We start from the raw sequence: 19,893 nt of genomic DNA on the forward strand, positions 1-19,893 counted from the left end.
CCTCGCCTGCATTATCTCTCTCAAATAAACAAATAAATAAAAATCTTTAAAAATCTTAAAAAATAAAGTACTTTAAATTTTCAGTTTTTTAAACATGACTCAGATAAATTTTAAACATGACTCAGATAAATTTTTAAACATGACTCAGATAAATTTTACCTCAGAGTTGAGAATGTATGTATGTGTGTGTGTGTATATATATATATATATATATATACACACACACAACTAAAACATAAGTTTTACAAAACACCATTGATCCTATTTGTGACGCACTATTTTAACTTATTTTGTTCCATTTCATTTCTTAAAGCATTCTTATTATGACTCTTTGAATTAAGTTTGTAATAAATAACATTGCTTTAAGAAAATAGGAAGTTCAATGTCCAACGGGCAAATGTTTTAATTTTCTGACGGAAAACTATTCTTTTAAAGATCAAAGGAGATTGGGCCAACTTCAGATGGATGATATAGTATACTGCTTCTTATCTCATTAAGTATTTGCTCAGAAATCCAAAATATGTAGAGCTGAGTCATGCAACTCTTCCTGAGAAGAGAAAATACATCCCCAAGTTGTATTCCCGGTAAGAACATATCAACCCACACACGTAAATCAAATTTCAAATGCCTCTAGTATTAGTGTCTCCAGATTCTAAATATGGGCTTGACTTATAATTTCCATTTTCTCTAGCCTTGGTTTTAATGAACTTAAAAGTAATTTTTATGTATGCATATAATTCAGTAATTCTGAAAACTGCATCGTTATTGATTAATCAGTGATGACCTTAATCTTAGATTTCTATACAGAAAAAGTAAACTGTTCAGAAAACAAACAGAAAAAAAAAACCCTCTTTCATTAACTGATACCATGGTTAATCATCGGACTTAAAATAAAGAATTTGGAAAATACAATGTTACTATTTTTAAAAACTGCTCAAGCAATCAAAATTGTGAATGGAAGCATTTCCAATTCGCCAACATAACCCTTAGACACATTCATGCCGGAAACATCTTGGCTGAGTTTTAACACTCCCTAGGAAAATATTAAGTAAGTTATAGGTTTTCTTTCTTTCTTTCTTCCTTTCTTCTTCTTTTTTTTTTCCATGTCAACTCTAAGATAACACTTAATTCTAACTGTGTATTTGCCGTGCCAGATCACATTGGACAGAAACCACTACCTTTAACAGATGGTTCTATTCTAGCCACAATCATATCACATTAACTTCCCAGCCTACCTATTAATATCCAACCAAATTAGAGCTTGGTGAGCTTCTGGCAGGTTTGTGACAGCCCCTAAAACCTGCAATTTTAAGTAATTATAGAAATTCTGGGCAGGAAGCCCTCTAAAAAGATGATCAGCTTCATTCCTTTCCTTTGAAACTTTGAGACCATCCCAAAGCCAGTGTTCTTTTTTCTATTTTAACTTGGAGAGAAGAAAGGATATTAGCATGAAGGATCACTCACTGTGTGACCAGAACCAGACTAGGTTCATTACATGTATGATATAATTTAAGCCTTATATATTCACGTAGTAGGAATTACTATCTCCATTTTACGGAGGGGTAAGTTAGCCTCAGAAAAACTAAGTAAGCTAATCAAGGTGCCTGTTAAAATTGGGGTCTGACCAAGAATCTGCAGAAATTAACATTCCCCTGTCAGCTTTCTCAGTCTCAGGCTAGGGCTGGCCACACAGACTTGTGAGAGCTGGGGGTGCACACCTCTTCCCAACTCCACATTTGGTGAGGTCACATCAGTAGCTTGAAATCTGCCATGGTGGGAATATTTAGACCATGCCAGCTGGCAAACACTACACATCAGGGCTTTCTTCTTCAGATAGTCATTTACCAGCACACCATTACCTACAACATTCATATATATTTTTGAAGATTTATTTATTATAGAGGAGGAGAGTGTGCATGAGTAGTGGAGGGAAAGAATCCTCAAGCAAAATCCCTACTGAGCGTGGAGCCCAATGTGGGGCTTGATCCCAGGACCCATGAAATCATGACCTGAGCCAAAAGCAAATGTCAGATGCTTAACTGACTGAGTGACTCAGGTACCCCTCACATTCATAGTCAATATCTTACAAACGTCATGATTGGATATTTCTATTAGTGAATTTATTTTATTTTCAAAAGCAAGTAATAGTGAGGATATAGACATACTGTCTCTCAGTATGTACTTCTCGCTTTTACTTTCTAAATGCTTTTTGCCTACCTGTTAAGAAAACCTTCAGTTACCTGAAAGTAGTTACAATAATATAATAAATCTCCATGTCTTCATTATCCAGACTTACTCATTACTAAAATATAGCCAACCTTATTTCATTTATACTCCCCAAACACTTTTTTCTCCCTAGCCACATTTTCCATCCAAGCCAGAATATTTTAAAACAAATCTCAGATATTTTATCATTTTATTTGTAAATAATCAGTTTGTATTCCTAATAGAGACTAAGCTCACTTTAAAACATTACAACACCACCGTTATTACACTTTAAAATTATCAGTGATTCCTTAACATTAGTATTCAGTTTTCCTTGATTGCCTCAAAGCCTTTTACAAAGGCTGCTTTGCTCAAATCAAGAACCAAAGTCCGCATATTACGCTTGGAGAGAATGTCTCTTAAACATTAATAGATCTTAATCTGTTCATTAGCTTAATTTTTTACTGGTCTTAATATCGCCCCTCTTCCTTTTTTTTTTTCTCACATCATTTATTTGTGGAAGAAATTTAGTCATCTATTTTATAGAATGTCTTAACTTTTGGATTTTGTGGCCTGGATTCCATGGTACCAGATAACATGTTCCTTTTCTTCTGCATTTCTTGAAAACTGATAGTTAAATCTAGGGGTTTGAATAAATTTATGTTCTACTATTAGCAAGTATATTTTATAGACAGAATTGTCTTGCTCTCTCTCTTTTTTCTTTTGGAATTAATGAGTGCTGATGTTCCCACCTTAACTCATCTCTCCTAGAGATTCCTCAACAAATGGTCTGGGCAGCCATTGACCATCATTTCTTAGATTACTTCAAAAGAAGTTGCAAAAATAATGATGGCTTCATTTTGTCAATCCTTCTGCAATTACTGGCTTGAATTTTTTTTTTTTTTTTTACAAAGCAGACGTTTTTCTTAGCAACTCTTTGATTAACCTGAATTACAGTCAGAAAAGGGGGGAATATAGCTTTTGTTACTTTCCCTTCATCAACCAATTTTTAGAATGAGTTTATGCCCTCATATCCTAGGATAAAGGAAGTTTTGGGGTTTTATTTGTGGTATTATGTACTCATAGGTTTTAACATATTTGATGTATTTCAATAAATTGCAGTTTCTTTTTATTCCTTCAAATTGGTTCCCGTGTCTTTCTGACATGACTCCAGTAGTTTTTGATAGCCTCCTTACTTCCTGGTATATTCCAAGCTCTTGTACATTTCTTGCCCCCATCTTAGAAACAGACATTTTTTTTTTTTTTTCTGAGGAGCCTGAATTCTTGTGGTGGGAAATTGTTCTGTGCACTATTTAAATGGATTCTGTCTCAAGTCATGAGAGATTCTAAACCAGAACACTCTCAGCACTCACAGACTACAGATGAAGTACCAAGTCCTGCAGCCAGCATCTCAACTTCTATTTCTTCGAGCAAAAACTGCCGTCTTATTACAGGATCTGTCAGGTTAAATGTATACAATATAACCTTCACCATATCCTAACTCATTACTGATTGCCTCAAGCATATGAATGAGTGACTGTCTGTAAAACTACATACGCTTTATATATTTTGTGGGGCCTGAAATCTAAACAATTGGGAGGGGGCTCTCTTTTAGAAAATGAGTATGAAATTACAAATATAACACTAAACAAGAAAGTGAACATTTATTTAGTTGACAAAAAATACCAATGCAAATTACAAGTGTAAAAAGGCTGAAAAAAATCACAAAATATGAAAAATAATGTTTTTATTCAATTATTCCTACATTCTTTGGTTGTGTACTCTTTGGTCACGTTTTCATGTAATAATGATTTTATGATATTATTCCATGGAGGGATTGGAAAGATGATCCTGTCCTCCCTTTCGTGTGGCTGGCCAGATTTTCTTCTTATTTTTGATAGTCAGAAATGCATAAAAGCATGTGGCTTAACAGGTACTCTCTCATCTGTAGCACTACTATGCTTTGTACCTTACTCAGAAATTCTGATAAATCCTATCTTAAGCAATTCCCCTCAAAAGAGGGAAAAACGTATGACATATTTATAATCGTACACAGCAATTATGTTTTCTAGTATAGCTTTGATAGGAGAGAACTTACATTGTGACTAAGGATCAATTAGAACTCAATCATCCAGTTACAAGTTTAAATATCTGGTGATGGAAGGAAATTTTACAGAGATTAGCTTTTGGTTCTGTACATTTCAATCACTATTTCTCCTCCACTGCCTACATACTTTCATGGCTGTCCTGCAGAACACATTAATAACCCAACATAGCTTCTGCCCCGCTGGGTGAATCGGCCAAGTATATGTGATAGGACCTAGAAGCCATTCTTTTGCGGGGATGGCAGGCAGTAACTTAATTATACACAGAAACAACTGCAGACCCTACACAGAGCCAGCTATACTCAAAGTAAATATATCTCCGACCCTTTGTCTTCCATGCATTCAGCTACTTCTAATTCCACTCAATGTGAGGAAAAGAGAGATGGAGGAGAAGTTTCAGTGGAAGGAAACAGAGGTTCTAACCAACTGTGGTTAAAATACCTAACTTAGCAGATATTACAAACCACTTGGGCACACGGTTCAGGCTCCTCTCAGGGCCTCGGGAGGGCCCATACGAGTGAGGGATCCTGAAATATAAACTTCACAGTAATGCCCTGTCTTGAGAGAAATATCGTCTCACCACTCAGTCTTTTCTTTCCCAATGGCTAATCCAAACATTTGACACTTTCTGTCTGCAACCTTTTCCCAGTTCCTTGAACATTTATGGGACATCCTTTGACTCTTCGGTTCCATTCTCCGGGGATCCTTGTGCACACAGACAGAAGTCGGTGCTTTTCACGTTCATCACATATTCACAAACCCTCCATGTGAATGCAAACACATCATAATTTTGCATCTTGAAAGCAGCCCCCATGTGCAATTAAAGAGTAAAAATGTCAGGTGTCATTTTTCTCTGATCGGAACTCTTCATTGGTAGAATCAAAAGTTTATATAAACCTATACTTTGTAAGAAGCTGTTTATAGATTAAAAATACAGGACATCTATATAAATATATCTAGCTACTCATGGCAGTAACCCAACAGTACTGCAAGTAAAAACATAAAGAAGTCATAGCAAATGATTTCTAGCTATTATTTTGGCTCATGCTACAGCACTCACCAGCAAGAGTAGCAACAACATACTTGCTTATAAAGTTATAGTATGCTGTGCCCGTCAAGCCTGGGAGTTGCCAGCAAGCATTTCAGGAAAATTTCCAAAGTTATTATTAGGTATAATACAGACTTTCCTACCTAGTTTTCAGTCCTGAGATCTCTGACAGATGCTTTGGTGGTTACGGTGGCTGTAATGTTTGGCATCCCAATAGACAGCCTGCCCCGGCACCAGCAGCAGCAACTGACCGGTGTTTCACAGGAGGAATTTTTATTTTTATTTTTCAGAGGCTTCAAAACAAAGACAAGGTCATTCTCAATGCCAGAACTTTTAGCTAAGCCATAACTTTGCCTTGTGTCTCAAAAGTACTGAGAGAAAGAAAAAAAAGATACAACAAAACCCACCAAAAAAATCCAGCTGCCAAGAAAATAAGCCATTAAAGTTAGTGTTAGGAACTCTGGATATCTGGATTACTGTTTCAAATTTAACCTCAGCATCACTACCAGTGCCTCCAAAAAATCACAGGTAATACTTTGCACTTGCTACTCATCAGGCCCTGAACTAAGTGCTTTCTACTAAACTTCACAGTAACCTCATTTGACAAATGAAGAGGACAAGACAGCAAAAGCACAATGATCTTGACCTGGTTTAATCAGTAAGTGTGGGGAGGGGTAGGGACCAGGGTTTGCCCTCAGGCAATCCAATTCCAGAGATAATTTGTTGAGGTCTGCTCTATACTGCCATGCAGCTCTGGTATCCTTGCAAAAACTTCTCTTGATCCTGAACTTGGAACAGTAATAAAAATGTAAATTATTAGTACAAGAAAGAAAAACATTTATGCTTTCCCTCTCTTAGTTTCTAAACAGATCTTCTATATGACGATGACTTCAGCACCAAATTTTGCATACGGTTTTTTAATGTTTAGTTTTCTTAGCATTTTAAAACAGCACTTCTTACATATTCAAAAGTAGATTAATTCAACAATACCGGAAAATAAATTCTTAAATCAATATTACAAGCCAAGTAAATGTAAACCTATATGAAACTGTTAAATAAAAATAGAGAATAAAAGAGAACTAATTCACATATAAGCTGTTTTAAATATATTCTGACCATCTGACTATATCTAGAGAGACATATATTCTGAGGACAAAAAGAATTGTAGGAGAGGGGCACCTGGGTGGCTCAGTGGGTTAAAGCCTCTGCCTTCGGCTCAGGTCATGATCCCAGGGTCCTGGATCGAGTCCCGCATTGGGCTCTCTGCTCAGCAGGGAACCTGCTTCCCTTCCACTCTCTCTGCCTGCGTTTCTGCCTGCCTGTGATCTCTGTCTGTCAAATAAATAAATAAAATTAAAAAAAAAAAAAGAATTGTAGGAAATCTTGAATTTGGCACCATAAGTTTGTTGTTGGTCACAGTATTGGTGTAGCCGATATGAAACTATTTTCTGTGTGCTGCAGGACTGAGGAAATAAGTAAATATATTGCCACTGTTGGTACAAGCTTTGGGAGAATGGAAATGGAAGTATGGAACAGGGGTAGGGAGGAAGGAACCTGCGGTGTTAGAATAAAGTTGATAGCAGTAGCATAGCAGTACTATACCATAGAGCTACAGCAGTGCTCTCCACATATGGGTGTATGTACGTGTACGTGTGTGTGTGCTAGTATCCTTTGAAAGGGCCTAGAACCAATGACACACCAATAGCAATGAGCAAACCTCGTGTCCAGGTCCAAGTTTTAGAACTAGGCCCGATTCCAAAAGGAACATCCAGAGGCTTCTCTGGACAGGAAAGTCTAAGTTAAGCCTGAAGTATCTAGTTGTGCCATAGAGACTGTGCTCCAACTGATGAGAACAGTCACCAGCTCAGAAGGGCCCCCACTGGTAAAATTTGGTACAATGCGAACAGTGATGGGTAATGAAAAGAGTAAATTATGATAATAATGAATTGAAAAAGTATATTCATAAGAACATAGTGACTCTAAAAATATCTTTTCTTAAGGGGAGAGGAAGGAGAAGAAAGAGCAAAGCAAATCAAATAAATTTAAAAGTAATGATAAAATGGGAAACCAGAATTTACACATGCCTAGCAATAACAAGAGCAGGTAACAGTCATCAATGGGTACTAAAACCACGAGGTTAAAAAAAAGTGGGGAAGTGGCAATTCATACAATCTCAAAGTATCACTGTACAGATATTTGAGTTAAAAAGGGGAGGAAAAAGTTGCTTGACAATGGAAAAATCATGCAGTTATTCCTTTTACCTTAAAATCACCAGTAATGGATACACACTGACATTCTATGTCTCCTGAGGACACAGCATTACCTTGCAGATATCCTGCCAAAAATGCTTACTATAAATCTAATCATGAGGAAACAATGAAAAACATCCAAAAATGGAGGATATTCTGCACAACTAGACTGGCCCTTCCAGCAATACGAACATTATATAGAACAGCAGCACCATCAAAAAAAGAGCTGGAGACCTGTTTAATTTACAGGAAACTAAAAAAATAGGATGAATACCACAGCATATAATCCTGGATTGGATCCTCTAGTGAAAAAAGAAGGAAATGATAAAAACAATGTTATTGGGACAACCAGGGAAATATGAGTAGACTCTTACTTAATACTACTCTATCAAGATTGCTCTGTCAGGGGCACCTGGGTGGCTCAGTGGGTTAAGCCTCTGCCCTCAGCTCAAGTCATGATCCCAGCGTCCTGGGATCGAGCCCCACATCGTGGGTGCTCCCCCACCCCGCCCCTCTCTGCCTGCCTCTCTGCCTACTTGCTATCTCTGTCTGTCAAATAAATAAATAAAATCTTAAAAAAAAGAATAAAAAAAAAGAGAGATTGCTCTGTCAGCACTTCCAGATATTTTGCAGAGAACGTTCTGGTTTTTAGAATATCCATGCTGAAGCATTTAGAGATGAAGAGTCTTGATGTCCATAATAATTCTCAAATGGTTTGGCATGAGAATATGTATACATATATGCATATTAATGATATTAATGTATGAGCATAAATATAGGAAACATAAATCCATATTCTATATACTTTAGAGTAAGAGACCTAATACTTGGGGGGAAAAGTTAATATTTAGCAAAGTTAGGTGAGGGGGTATATGGATGTTTCTTGTACTATTTTTGCAGTTTGATAATGGTTTTAGATTGATCAGAATAAAATGTTGGGGGTTATTACAATGAGAGATATTTGGGTTCAGTTTGAAAATAAAGATCAGCAAATTGCTAAGCGGGAGAATACATTGCTAAGGAGATGATGGATGGCAGAGGAGACAACCACGTCTCTGAAACAGCTCCAGGTGAGCCGTGGAACAGACCGAGTGAACTCACAAGGTTCTGTTTAGTGTTATCATTTGTAAACTATAAAAAACAGAAAGAGGAAAAAATATAAAATAAGGTTGTTACCTTGATTTGAATTTAAATTTTTATTTTTATTTTTTCTTTTTGAACACAGTGATATAATAGCCACGACCTTAGGTCAAACTCATAGATTATTTAGTTCAAAGTTCTCTAATTTCTAGTTTAAAAGTTACAAATGCATTCTAGACATCAAAAGATAGAAGTTAAAGGAAATCTTGTTATTATATATATATATATTTTAAATATTTTATTAATTTATTTGACAGAGAGAGACACAGTGAGAGAGGGAACACAAGCAGAGGGAGTGGGAGAGGGAGAAGCAGGCTTCCCGCCAAGCAGGGAACCCGATGCGGGTCTCTATCCCAGAACCCTGGAATCATGACCTGAGCCAAAGGCAGACACTTAACGATGGAGCCACCCAGGTGCCCAATTATATTCTTATTACAGCTTTACTAAACATGAATTTTCTTAAATTCTCTTTGATTTTTTTTTTTAAAGAGATCTGAACCACCTATGTTTAAAATGATTTTTATAATGTGGCTACTGCATGGGAAAGTGATTCTTTTTCCTTATTATATATTATCTGCCTCTTTAGAACTCCAAAATTTCCTTTGTGGTCCTTCTCTGGGATCTGATGAACAAGTATGTTCAGTACTATCCATATGCTATAACATTTTATAGTTTTCAATAATATTCCTTTGGGTTTCCAGCTTGAAGAAATGACATCCTAATCTTTTTAATGGGTCTTGCTGTTGGCCACTTCAATATCACCTCACTTATTTCTTTTTTAAAGATTTATTTATTTGAGAGAGAGAGAGAGTGTGTGAAGGGAGAGGCAAAAGGGGAGGAGGAGGGAGAGAATCTTAGGCAGATTCCCCGCTGAGTGGGGAGCCGGAGGCAGGGCTCGATCCCATGATCCTGAAATCATGACCTGAGCCAAAATCAAGAGTCAGTCGCTCAACCAACTGAAATGTCCAGGTGCCCCTCACCTCATTCACTTTTAATTGCCCTTCCTCAATCTTCCCCATGAGTTAGTTCTATTCTCTAGAGGCAGAACAACTCGAAGAGAAGATAATTCTCCAAATATTTAAGTTCCATTCCTGAGACCTTGATTTCCAGTAGTTATTTTTTTTTAAACAAAAGATAAACTTTATCTGCAAATGTAACATAGTTTAAAACTTTGAGGGACAAAATGTCTTTTCTTAAAGTAGAAATGGATTCTTGGAAATTATCATCGTATAACTGTAATTTAGATTTTATCCCCTAAAAGTATTATGTTATACATACATACATACAGCAAAATTGAACTCCCATGGTCTCTAAACATTCAGAATTTATTTCTGATACTTTTAATTCTATAATATAATCCTCAGATACAAAGGTTGAGAGGAGTCAAAAATCACTTTATAACCTGCTTATCCCTATAGAGAAATATTGCCAACCAGGGCAAAACTTGTCCAACCCTCACAGTTGGTGAGCCAAAAGAAGGTCAAGCCCTTCCATTTCAGAAGCCACAGTGTAGAAGAGTAATCAGAGGTTCTCAGGTCCAGAGATGCTTTCTATGTAGGTGGGAAGAAGGCCTAAGCTGCCAATGACTACCTGTCCGCATTTATCCTTGGCATGTGTAGCAGCTCCCTTAGCAGCTCTGACAAAGACTCTGAGTTGATTCCAACCTACAAGTTACTGAAAACAGCATCTTGCATGGCTCTATGAAACCATATAAAACTGAAGACTGATTTAGAATGCTAAAACAGTCTGAAAAAAATGTTTGAAGCAAAGACAATGATTCTTAGAGATATTATAAGCCGCAAATCCTTTGGGACTACAAAATTATAGTATTAGAACTTAGAGGAACATCAAGAAATTATTTGATTTGGTTTTCTACCTTCAGCCATTTGTAATAGTAAATGTTGTAAGAGAGTAAATAAGATTCTGTTTTGAAGATCTTTAGGGTGTAAGACACAACCTCACTCCTTCTAAGGGTCAGTGATGTTCTTCCCCTTCACCTCTATTTTCTCATGCCTTAACATCCCAATCCTTCTTTTTTCCTCACTTCTCATTGGACCTGTATTCCACAATGATCTTATTCTTCTTTGAATCAATATGCATCACAATCTATCAGGCAGTTCTCCAAGTGTGGTCTGAAGACCCCTCGGGGTCAGGAGATATCCCTCAGGGGGTCCATGAAGTCAAAACTATTTTCATAATCCTCAAACCTTTTTGAGTGTGCTTTTTTCACCTCGTTGACCTTTGCACTGATGGTGCAAGAACAATAGTGGATAAATCTGCTGATGGCTTAGAAGAGTAAAGGCATTGACACCACACTACACCAGCAGTTCTTGGCTTTACCACTATGATGCACAGTTCAAAAATTTTTTAATCTTAAGACTATCTTTTAGAAAGCAGTAAAAGTGTTTAATTTCAAGAAGTCAACCCTTCCATAAACGTCTTTTGAATATTCCCTGTGACAATACTGAAAGTACACATAAAACGTATTTTCTGTATACAATAGTATCATGATTGTCTCAAAAACAAAACAAAACAAAACAAAACAAAACACAACACAACCTCTGTGTGATTAAGCTGTGAATTGAAATAGCCACTTTTTTTTCCTGGAACACCATTTTGGCAGACAAACTATAGTTTCAGACTTGACAATTTGGCAGACTTAACAAAAAAAAGCAGAAGTGAATTGTCAAAAAGAAATTGACAAAATTTGGGGTCAATAATAAAATTCAAAATTTCATGTAAAAACTAATATTTTGGAAAACTAATATTCATCACTGTGAGCTTGCCAGCTTTGCAAGACTTGTCTGATGAGATTGATACTAACATTAATAAATGTGATTTTGGATATTTTATAAGAAATGTATCAGTATTTGAAAGATTTGCTTATATCAGCAAACCAATATTTTTCAAGTGACTAATGCAGGATCTTACAGAATCATGAATAGTTATAAGATCCATTCAAAGTGGGTCGCCTGGGTAGCTCATTGGGTTAAGCCTCTGCCTTCGGCTCAGGTCATGATATCAGGGTCCTGGGATTGAGTCCCACATCGGGCTCTCTGTTCAGCAGGGAGCCTGATTCCCTTCCTCTCTCTCTGCCTGTCTCTCTGCCTGCTTGTGATCTCTCTCTGTCAAATAAATAATTAAATCTTAAAAAAAAAAAGATCCATTCAAAGTATAGAGAGATCATGCATTTCTTATTAACACAGTATGAAAAGCTCACTGATATGGTTTCAGACTCCAATATGGCTACTAATATTTAAAAAATTACCACTTATCAAATTCAAACGGATACCAAATGGAATACCACAAAGCACAAAAAAGGAATGAATTATTTATGCATGGGATGACAAGAATAAATCTCAAAGACCTTATGCACCAAGACAGTGAAAGAGGCCAGATTTAAAAAGCTAGGTACTATATGATTCTACTCATGTAAAAGTCTAGAGAAGGCAACTACAGCTATGGAGAACAGCTCACTGGTCACCAAGGGTTAGGGACACACAGAGGGTAAGACTAGAAGGGTTCAGCACAAAAGAGATTTTTAGAGTGATGAAACTGAACTATGATTGTGATTGTACTTATATAAATCTACATATATATTAAAATTTCTAGAACAAAAGAAGTCCATTTTATTCTACGTTAAAAATAAAAAATCTCATAGCACAATGTTAGTTCACAGAAGATACTCAATAATAGCCATATTTATAAGTAGAAAATTCAAAATCCTGAGCACTGTTTTTAAGACACTTACTTAATCTGACTCTTTTACTAGATTCTATAGTTAGAGGTAAAACAAACCCCCCAATACTTCCCTTGATGACACTTAATCTCAGGTACATTTGGAACTGCTAGTGTTGTGAAAATAATATGAAAGCTCAAATCCTGAAGTTTGCCTCCAGTCCTGCTTCTAACTGTAGGAAAGCAGATATAATCCATTCTATCATCACTGTCCTAAATACCACAAAGTTCCATTTGTTAGTGCCACCAGCATTTGATGAAGGTACTGATGAGCTATTAACTTTTACTGAGTGATTGCTCCCTCTGGGTCTTGGGCCAATACCTATCTATACCCTGTTCTCTCATTTAAATCTCAGAACAATCGTACCAGTGAGGTCAAATCATTCCAAGATCACATAGCTCAGAGTCAGACCACACAATGCACACATGTAGCCACTGTGTGAAGCCAGCCCTCATTCTATGTTATCAAGGCCCAATATTTTCCAAAAATAAGTGTAACAGGAAAACTGTCTTTTATCCTATGTCCTGTAAGTCACAAGTTTTTTTAAACTCACTTTCAGAGGCACCTGAGTGGCTCAGTGGGTTAAAGCCTCTGCCTTCGGCTCAGGTCATGCATAATCCCAGGGTTCTGGGTTCAAGCCCTGAGTCGGGCTCTCTGCACAGTGGGAGCCTGCTTCCTCTTCTCTCTGCCTGCCTCTCTGCCTACTTGTGATCTCTGTCTGTCAAATAAACAAATAAAATCTTAAAAAAAAAAAAAGAACTTGGGGCGCCTGGGTGGCTCAGTGGGTTAAAGCCTCTGCCTTCGGCTCAGGTCATGATCTCAGGGTCCTGGGATTGAGCCCCGCATCAGACTCTCTGCTCAGCAGGAAGCCTGCTTCCTCCTCTCTCTCTGCCTGACTCTCTGCCTACTTGTGATCTCCGTCTCTCTAGTAAATAAATAAAATCTTAAAAAAAAAAAAATGAACTCACTTTCAGAGAATTTTCTATTCTAAACAATTTGATCAAAGATTCATTCTCATTGTGAAAATTCAAATCAAGATGTCAAAATCTCCAAATATAATTTGGCAACTTTATATTCCTAACATTTTTTGGATTATGGGTGATAGGATTGGGACAGGAGACTAAAATAAAACATGAAGAAAGTCTAACTCCATCATGTGATCAAACAAATCTCGCAATCCCTGGACTTCATCGTACCCTATACTTCCTCCTATTTTCCTAAAAATTATCCCTTTTAACATCTTTCCTATCAAAGTGTGTTTGAAATGGTAACATAGGATGTCACTGTCCAAACTTCCTGACTTAAAGTCCCATTTTTGTATATTCTGTTACATTTTACATGAACCACATAATTTTTTTAAAGTTTTAAAAAAGTTTTTAAAAGTTTGTTATGAACTATTTTAAAAATGTAAAGAATGAACTATAATTTCTCATTATTATTTATTGGCAAGGGGATGGCTTCACTGTAGTTTGTGTGATCCTTGTGTGTAATTCCTGTTAGGGAATGAGGTGTCAGAGTTTTAATGGAAGAGAAGTTGGTGAAAAACATTAAAATACGGATGGCCACACACCCTGTTACCATGTCATTAGATTTACAAAGCAAATGAGAAAACCACCTGACTTCACTGTGGCTCAGCACAGCAGCTGGACAACTTTGGTCACTCTTAGGAGACATGTATCATGACACCCAATCTTACAAAGGAGAAACTCTGACAGCACGGCTGGGAAATGCTAAAATTTTCAGGGCTCTTTCTTATCTGGTTTTCATTCCTAATTCCTGGACTGCTGATAGAGGAAAGCCTTCACTATCAAATAACTCTCTATCTATCTGGGGAAACAGTAATACATATCACAGTCTTTTTTTGGATTCTGACGTACTTAATAATAACAAGAACTAATACTGACTGTGTTCTAGTATCAGGCAAAACCCTAACGGCTTCACATGCACCATTGAATAAGAAGAGGAGTTTTAAGATAGTCCCTGAGTAGTATACTGTTATTCGTGAGACTCAAGCTTTATGGCTCTCCAAACAATTCATGAAGATCCACACAGTGCCAAAAGCCTGGGAACTGCTTATGCCATCTGAAGAGGCTTCCCCACCCCAACCTGCTGAAACCCCCCTCCTTCATGTAAGTCCTAGCTCAGGTTCTACAGAGCCTCCTCATCAGCCCAGCGTGACATGTGCTGTCTCTTCTTGAAGTCTAGTAGCTCAGGGCTCATGGACGGGTGTCCCTGAAGACCTCTAGGATCAGGCTTGTGCTCCTCTTTCCTAAGGGGACCAAGAAGGAGAGGCCTTGTGAAACTGTACTTGTGGACATGCTCACCCATGTGCCTTTTCTCTCTGTAGAGGGAACCATGGGTTTCATTTGATCATTAAAGGGAATCCTAACCTTTGGGGTTTAAAAACCATGTTAGGTCTAATCTAGTCCATCTGCTCTGTCCCATTGCCTTCACCTCAGGTCAGCCGCTTGCCCCTGAACACTGCAATTTTTCTGTCCTGCTCCCCTGCCTTTGCACCCCGCCATACTCCATGTTCCACAATGCTACTAAAGTGATCCTCTATTTTATTTTATTTTATTTTATTTAAGATTTTGTTTATTTATTTGACAGAGATCACAAGTAGGCAGAGAGGCAGGCAGAGAGAGAGAGGGGAAAGCAGGCTCTCAGCTGAGCAGAGAGCCTGATGCGGGGCTCAATCCCAGGACCCTGAGACCATGACCTAAGCCAAAGGCAAAGGCTTAACTCACTAAGCCACCCAGGTGCCCCTAGAGTGATCCTTTAAACACTTAAACCTGATGTTATATTCAAGTCTGTGATCTGGTACACACTTCAGAGTGTGTCGAACACAAGTGCTTAGTAAACACCCACCGAAGAAATGGAAGAATGAATAAACAGCTTATAGGCTGAGTCCTCAGCCCAGGACCCTGTAATAAACCTCCTTGACTTGCTCCCTGTGACACCCCAAGACCCTGGAACCTATGGGTTTGGGCTGTAAGTGTAATGAGATATATGCTACTGGGCCAAAGGAAAATCACAATCTCCAATTAGTGAAGTGAATACATAACAAAATGTGCTTCTCGTCCAAGTGTCACACATAAACAGATTACAGTAGCTTGGTTAGGAGGCAAATTTTTTTTGAGTTAATTTATTATAATGGTTTTTAAAGACTTATTTATTTGTTTGTTTGTTTATTTTAAAATGGCCAGGGATGTCTTCCTTTGGGGAGAAGATTTCAAAGAGGGGTTACACAAATGAATATACTATTTTAACATATAACCATAGATAATAAGCAAAGCTGTAATCAAGAAGCAGAAAACTGTAAGGGATTAAAATTTCATACAAACATTTTTTTTTTTCAGTTGCCAGTATCAGATGTCATAACTTTGACTTTCAGACAGAAACAGACTGCCCATTCTCCAGGTCAGGCTGACACAAACTCATCCTTGCACCCAGAAGCTCAAATTCCCATGTTACATTTTATCTATATGTGAATAGAACACGAAGCAGCTGTGAATTTCTATTATAGTCCAGAACAGCCCCCAGAAAAAACTGCCCACATTTCCCAGTTAGCACAAAAGATCCCAGGACACTACACCATGGCTGAAGTTGTCCCTCTAATAGCCTCAAACCCTCAAGTTCCCTGAGCCCCAAAGGACTTTTCTTTTCTTTCCCTTCTTTTTGTGTGCATGTGTGAAACATCTTTCTGTTTTCTCAATTCTTAGAATCTGCATTTATTGGTTTCTTCCCAGGTGATTTTATGTATATTTTTCTCAACAAAATGCATTAATTTTAAAGAACCCTCAAGTATATTTCCATTTGTAGATGCTGTTACCTTATTTTTTCCCCAGTTTCACTGAGAGACAGTTGACATACATCACTGAATAAGTTTAAATGCTACAGCATTATGGCTTGATTTACATATATTGTGAAATGATTACCACAGTAGGTTCAACTAACATCTCACTTCCTATATAGACCTAAAAAAAAAAGAAAAGGAAAAAGGAAAAGTTTTCTCCTTGTGATGAGAACTCATAGGATTTACTCTCTTAACAACTTTCCTGTACATCATGCAGCGATGTTAGCTCTGGTAGTCATGTCATTCATTATAGCCCTGGTTCTATCATTATAACTGAAGTTTTGTACCTTTTGACCTCTTATGTAGTTTCTACCTTTTGGCTGTTGTAAATGATGTTGCTATAAACATAGGGATAGGGTGCAGACATCTTTTGGAGTATGTATTATTTCCTTTGGATGTATTAAAAGTGAAATTGCTGGATCATATGGTAGTTCTATTTTAATTTTTTGAGGCTCTTCCATACTGTTTTCCATAGGGGGTGCACCAATTTACAATCCCAGCAACAAAGTACAAGGGTTCACTTTTCTCCTCATCTGTGTCAGCATTTATCTCTTGTCTTTTTGATATGGTCATTCTAACAGGTGTGGAGTGACATCTTACTATGGTTTTAATTTATGTTTCCCTAATGAGTAGTCATGTTGAGAATCTGTTTATGTACCTGTTGGCTTGGTATAACTTCTTTGAAGAAATGTCTATCCAGATCCCTAAAGCTGTTTTAATCTTAAAGCCAATTCAAGCCATGTCCAACATTGAGGCTCCCAGCCTGGAGCTACTCAGAGCTGTCTAGAGCCCCCTGGCTCCTGGTCTGCATACCACAGAGCTAAGTCTTAAGACTTCAAGATCACTGAGGTCCAAATTAGCAAAAAGGTGATCATAGAGCCATAATCTCCTGCTTTAGTGGCTGTGGTATTGAAGTAAGGTTTCCTTCAATAGTAGTTAAGGACTACCTACATTAAAGAGCTAAAACAAGAGCTAAAAGTATCGATAATCACAGCTGCTGTGTGTTTGGTGAGGGGGGAAGCCAGGGGGTGGGCAGGGAGGTGGAGGCTGAGAGAGACTCAGGAAAGAGAAATGGTCTAAGCTAAAAATACTGGCAGATAATGATTTTTTTTTAAATTCACTCTTCATCTTCCTGAATAATTTTTTTTCTAAAGTAATTTGGGTAGAACAAGGTATAGTCCGCATGGGTGATAAGGAGGAAACTTGGTGATTCAGAAGAGGATGTCAGAACAGAACAGGTAAGGACTGGCAGAGAACTATCCAGCATGGGGAATAAAAGCTACAGGAGGGTAACAAAGGTATCCCCACATTGGAACAGTCCAGAACCTAGTGCTGCAGCCTGAGGAGGGTAAGGAGGGCTTCCACACTGAAGCATGGGGCTCATCCTGCAAATGGGCTCTTGGGAAATGGGTGGGATGAAGAGTACTTCCACATGGAGGGGCTGACTGTGGGTGAGGTTACTGGGAGTCCTGTGGTGTATCACAGCCTACGTAGGTAAAGAAAGCATGTATACAAGGAAAAAATGATAGTGGCAATGGGAAATTGGTCACAAAGGAACAGATAAACCAAGTAGATACATTAAAAAATAATTGGACAGTCTGGGTGGCACAGTCGGTTGAGTGTCCCGCTCGGTTTTGGCTTGGGTGGTGGTCTTAGGGTCATGAGATTGAGCCTGAGTGGGGCTCTGAGCTCAGCACAGAGTCTGCTTGAGACTCTCTTTCCTGCTCCCCCCTCTCTCTCAAATAAATAAATAAATAAATCTTAAAAAAAAAATCTTGACAACCAGTTTCTCACTGTGAAGAAGTGAGTTAAAAATAGTGAAAGGGAGATACAAAAATAAATGTAATGTACATGTGTATACACTTGTCTGTGTGTGCATGTATCGCCACATGTATGCTCTGTCCACTGAGAGGACTTGAGACCAACAATATCCCCCAAAGCAGTGAGCACATCTATCACCCAGATCTTGGTTTCTAAATACCATCCACTGAAGAAACTGGGACTCCAGGAGAAAAGGCTGAAATCAGGACTGCGGTAAGGGAAGTACAAGATAAACGTGAAATATCTTACTATGCCACAGAGCAAGGAGATATCAAAAAATTGGGGGTCTTCTGAGTCATAAGGACACAGGATTCAGCTTGAAAGAGCCCTTGCAGCCTAATCTGGGACAATTTACACTCAAAGTAAATGATAAAGGATTATAACTGAATAAATAAAATGGGAACCATGATGTATATGGATAGAAATAAACAAATGGAGAATCTAATGAGGAATGCGATATTTTTATGGTTTCAAAGTACCTCCCTACAAGATGCTTACTAGTTGTAAAAGGGAAGGAAAAGAATAACTCTGTGGTATAAAAGCTGGGACAACACCAACATTGCAAAGAAATTAAAGTGAACATCATCACTAATAGGAGAAATTAACATCACCTGAGACCTGGCAGAATTCAATCAGAGGAACAGAGCATTGATTCCATATTATTCCTGTCCGAAATTCGTAACCTAAAATTAGATGAAACATTTAAAAAATCCAAATTGGTCTATAATTTTCAAGAGTCAAGATCATGAAAATTAAACAAAACAAAACAACAAAACTACTGGTAAACTATTCCAAGCATAGGAGACTACATAGACACGGTATCTAAATGAAATGAGATTTTGAAATAGATCACTTTACTAAAAATAGATTCTTTAACTATTAGGACAACTGCTAAAACCTGAATCATATCTGAAGAGAAGATGTAGAAATACATCTATGTTAAATTTCCCAGTTCTGGTGATTGTATTCTAGGATACTTATTTGTTTATAAAAATAAATACCAAGATATTCCTAGGAAGTAGGATAACTCACTCAGAAAAACAAATGTTGTTGATATTACATTACACATTTTCTATGCATTCGATTGTGTTTAAGAATTTTTTTAAATGTCTTGTAAATAAGAATGAGATAAATATGTAAGTCCTATGGCAATGTTATAAGATATATGCAATAAAATACTAAATGAAAATATTAAGGTACAGAATATATCATATAATACTATTGTGTGCCTGCAAACATATATATGTATGTATGTTTGTGTGTGTTTTGTTTTAGATTTTTGTTTTGTTTTACTCTGAAACAAAGCACAAAATCCATTAGCAAAGTTTGTTTGGAGGAATGAAGATTAGGGGTTTGGGGGAGAGGAAAGAAAGATTTTACTTTTCATTACATACCTTTCTATATTAGGTTCTCTCACATTATGTATTAGTTTTAAAATTTTAATGTTTGGCTGAATAAAATAAAATCAGTACAAAGTAAAATTTTAAAGCATAATTCTGATCATAATATTATTTGTATTTCCTAATACTAGTATCCTTCCTCTAAAATTTGACAAGACTAGCAGAAACAAAAAATATCACCACTGGAGACCCAGTGCTTGGCACAGAACCTGGTACGTAGGTGGCAACAATCACATATTGTTGAACAAATGCATGAACTAGTAATTCATACACATAATCATTACCAGCCATAGGATTTCATTATTTGTTTTCTTTTTGAAACAAAGAAGA

General features: G+C 37.2%; 1 protein-coding gene and 1 long non-coding RNA gene across 10 annotated transcripts in view; both read right to left on the minus strand.

Annotated features, from left to right (window-relative positions):
* ZNF385B (zinc finger protein 385B) overlaps positions 1-19,893 on the minus strand; it is a 383,402-nt gene that overhangs the window by 163,889 nt on the left and 199,620 nt on the right. The window contains exon 4 of one of the 9 annotated variants that reach the window (XM_032356093.1): positions 18,775-18,846. The exons of the other annotated variants lie outside the window; for them this stretch is intronic. Coding sequence (XP_032211984.1) covers positions 18,775-18,846 — 72 coding nt within the window. The remainder of the gene's footprint in view (positions 1-18,774; positions 18,847-19,893) is intronic. 9 annotated transcript variants of the gene reach the window in all.
* Positions 1,092-17,348, minus strand: LOC116597845. Its single transcript, XR_004288805.1, has 3 exons — positions 17,335-17,348; positions 11,185-11,186; positions 1,092-2,906 (listed from the first exon to the last, which is right to left on the minus strand). It is a non-coding gene; the product is annotated as an uncharacterized LOC116597845 (long non-coding RNA).

The sequence above is a fragment of the Mustela erminea genome, chromosome 8 (assembly GCF_009829155.1).
Source record: "Mustela erminea isolate mMusErm1 chromosome 8, mMusErm1.Pri, whole genome shotgun sequence".
Classification (NCBI taxonomy): Eukaryota; Metazoa; Chordata; class Mammalia; order Carnivora; family Mustelidae; genus Mustela; species Mustela erminea.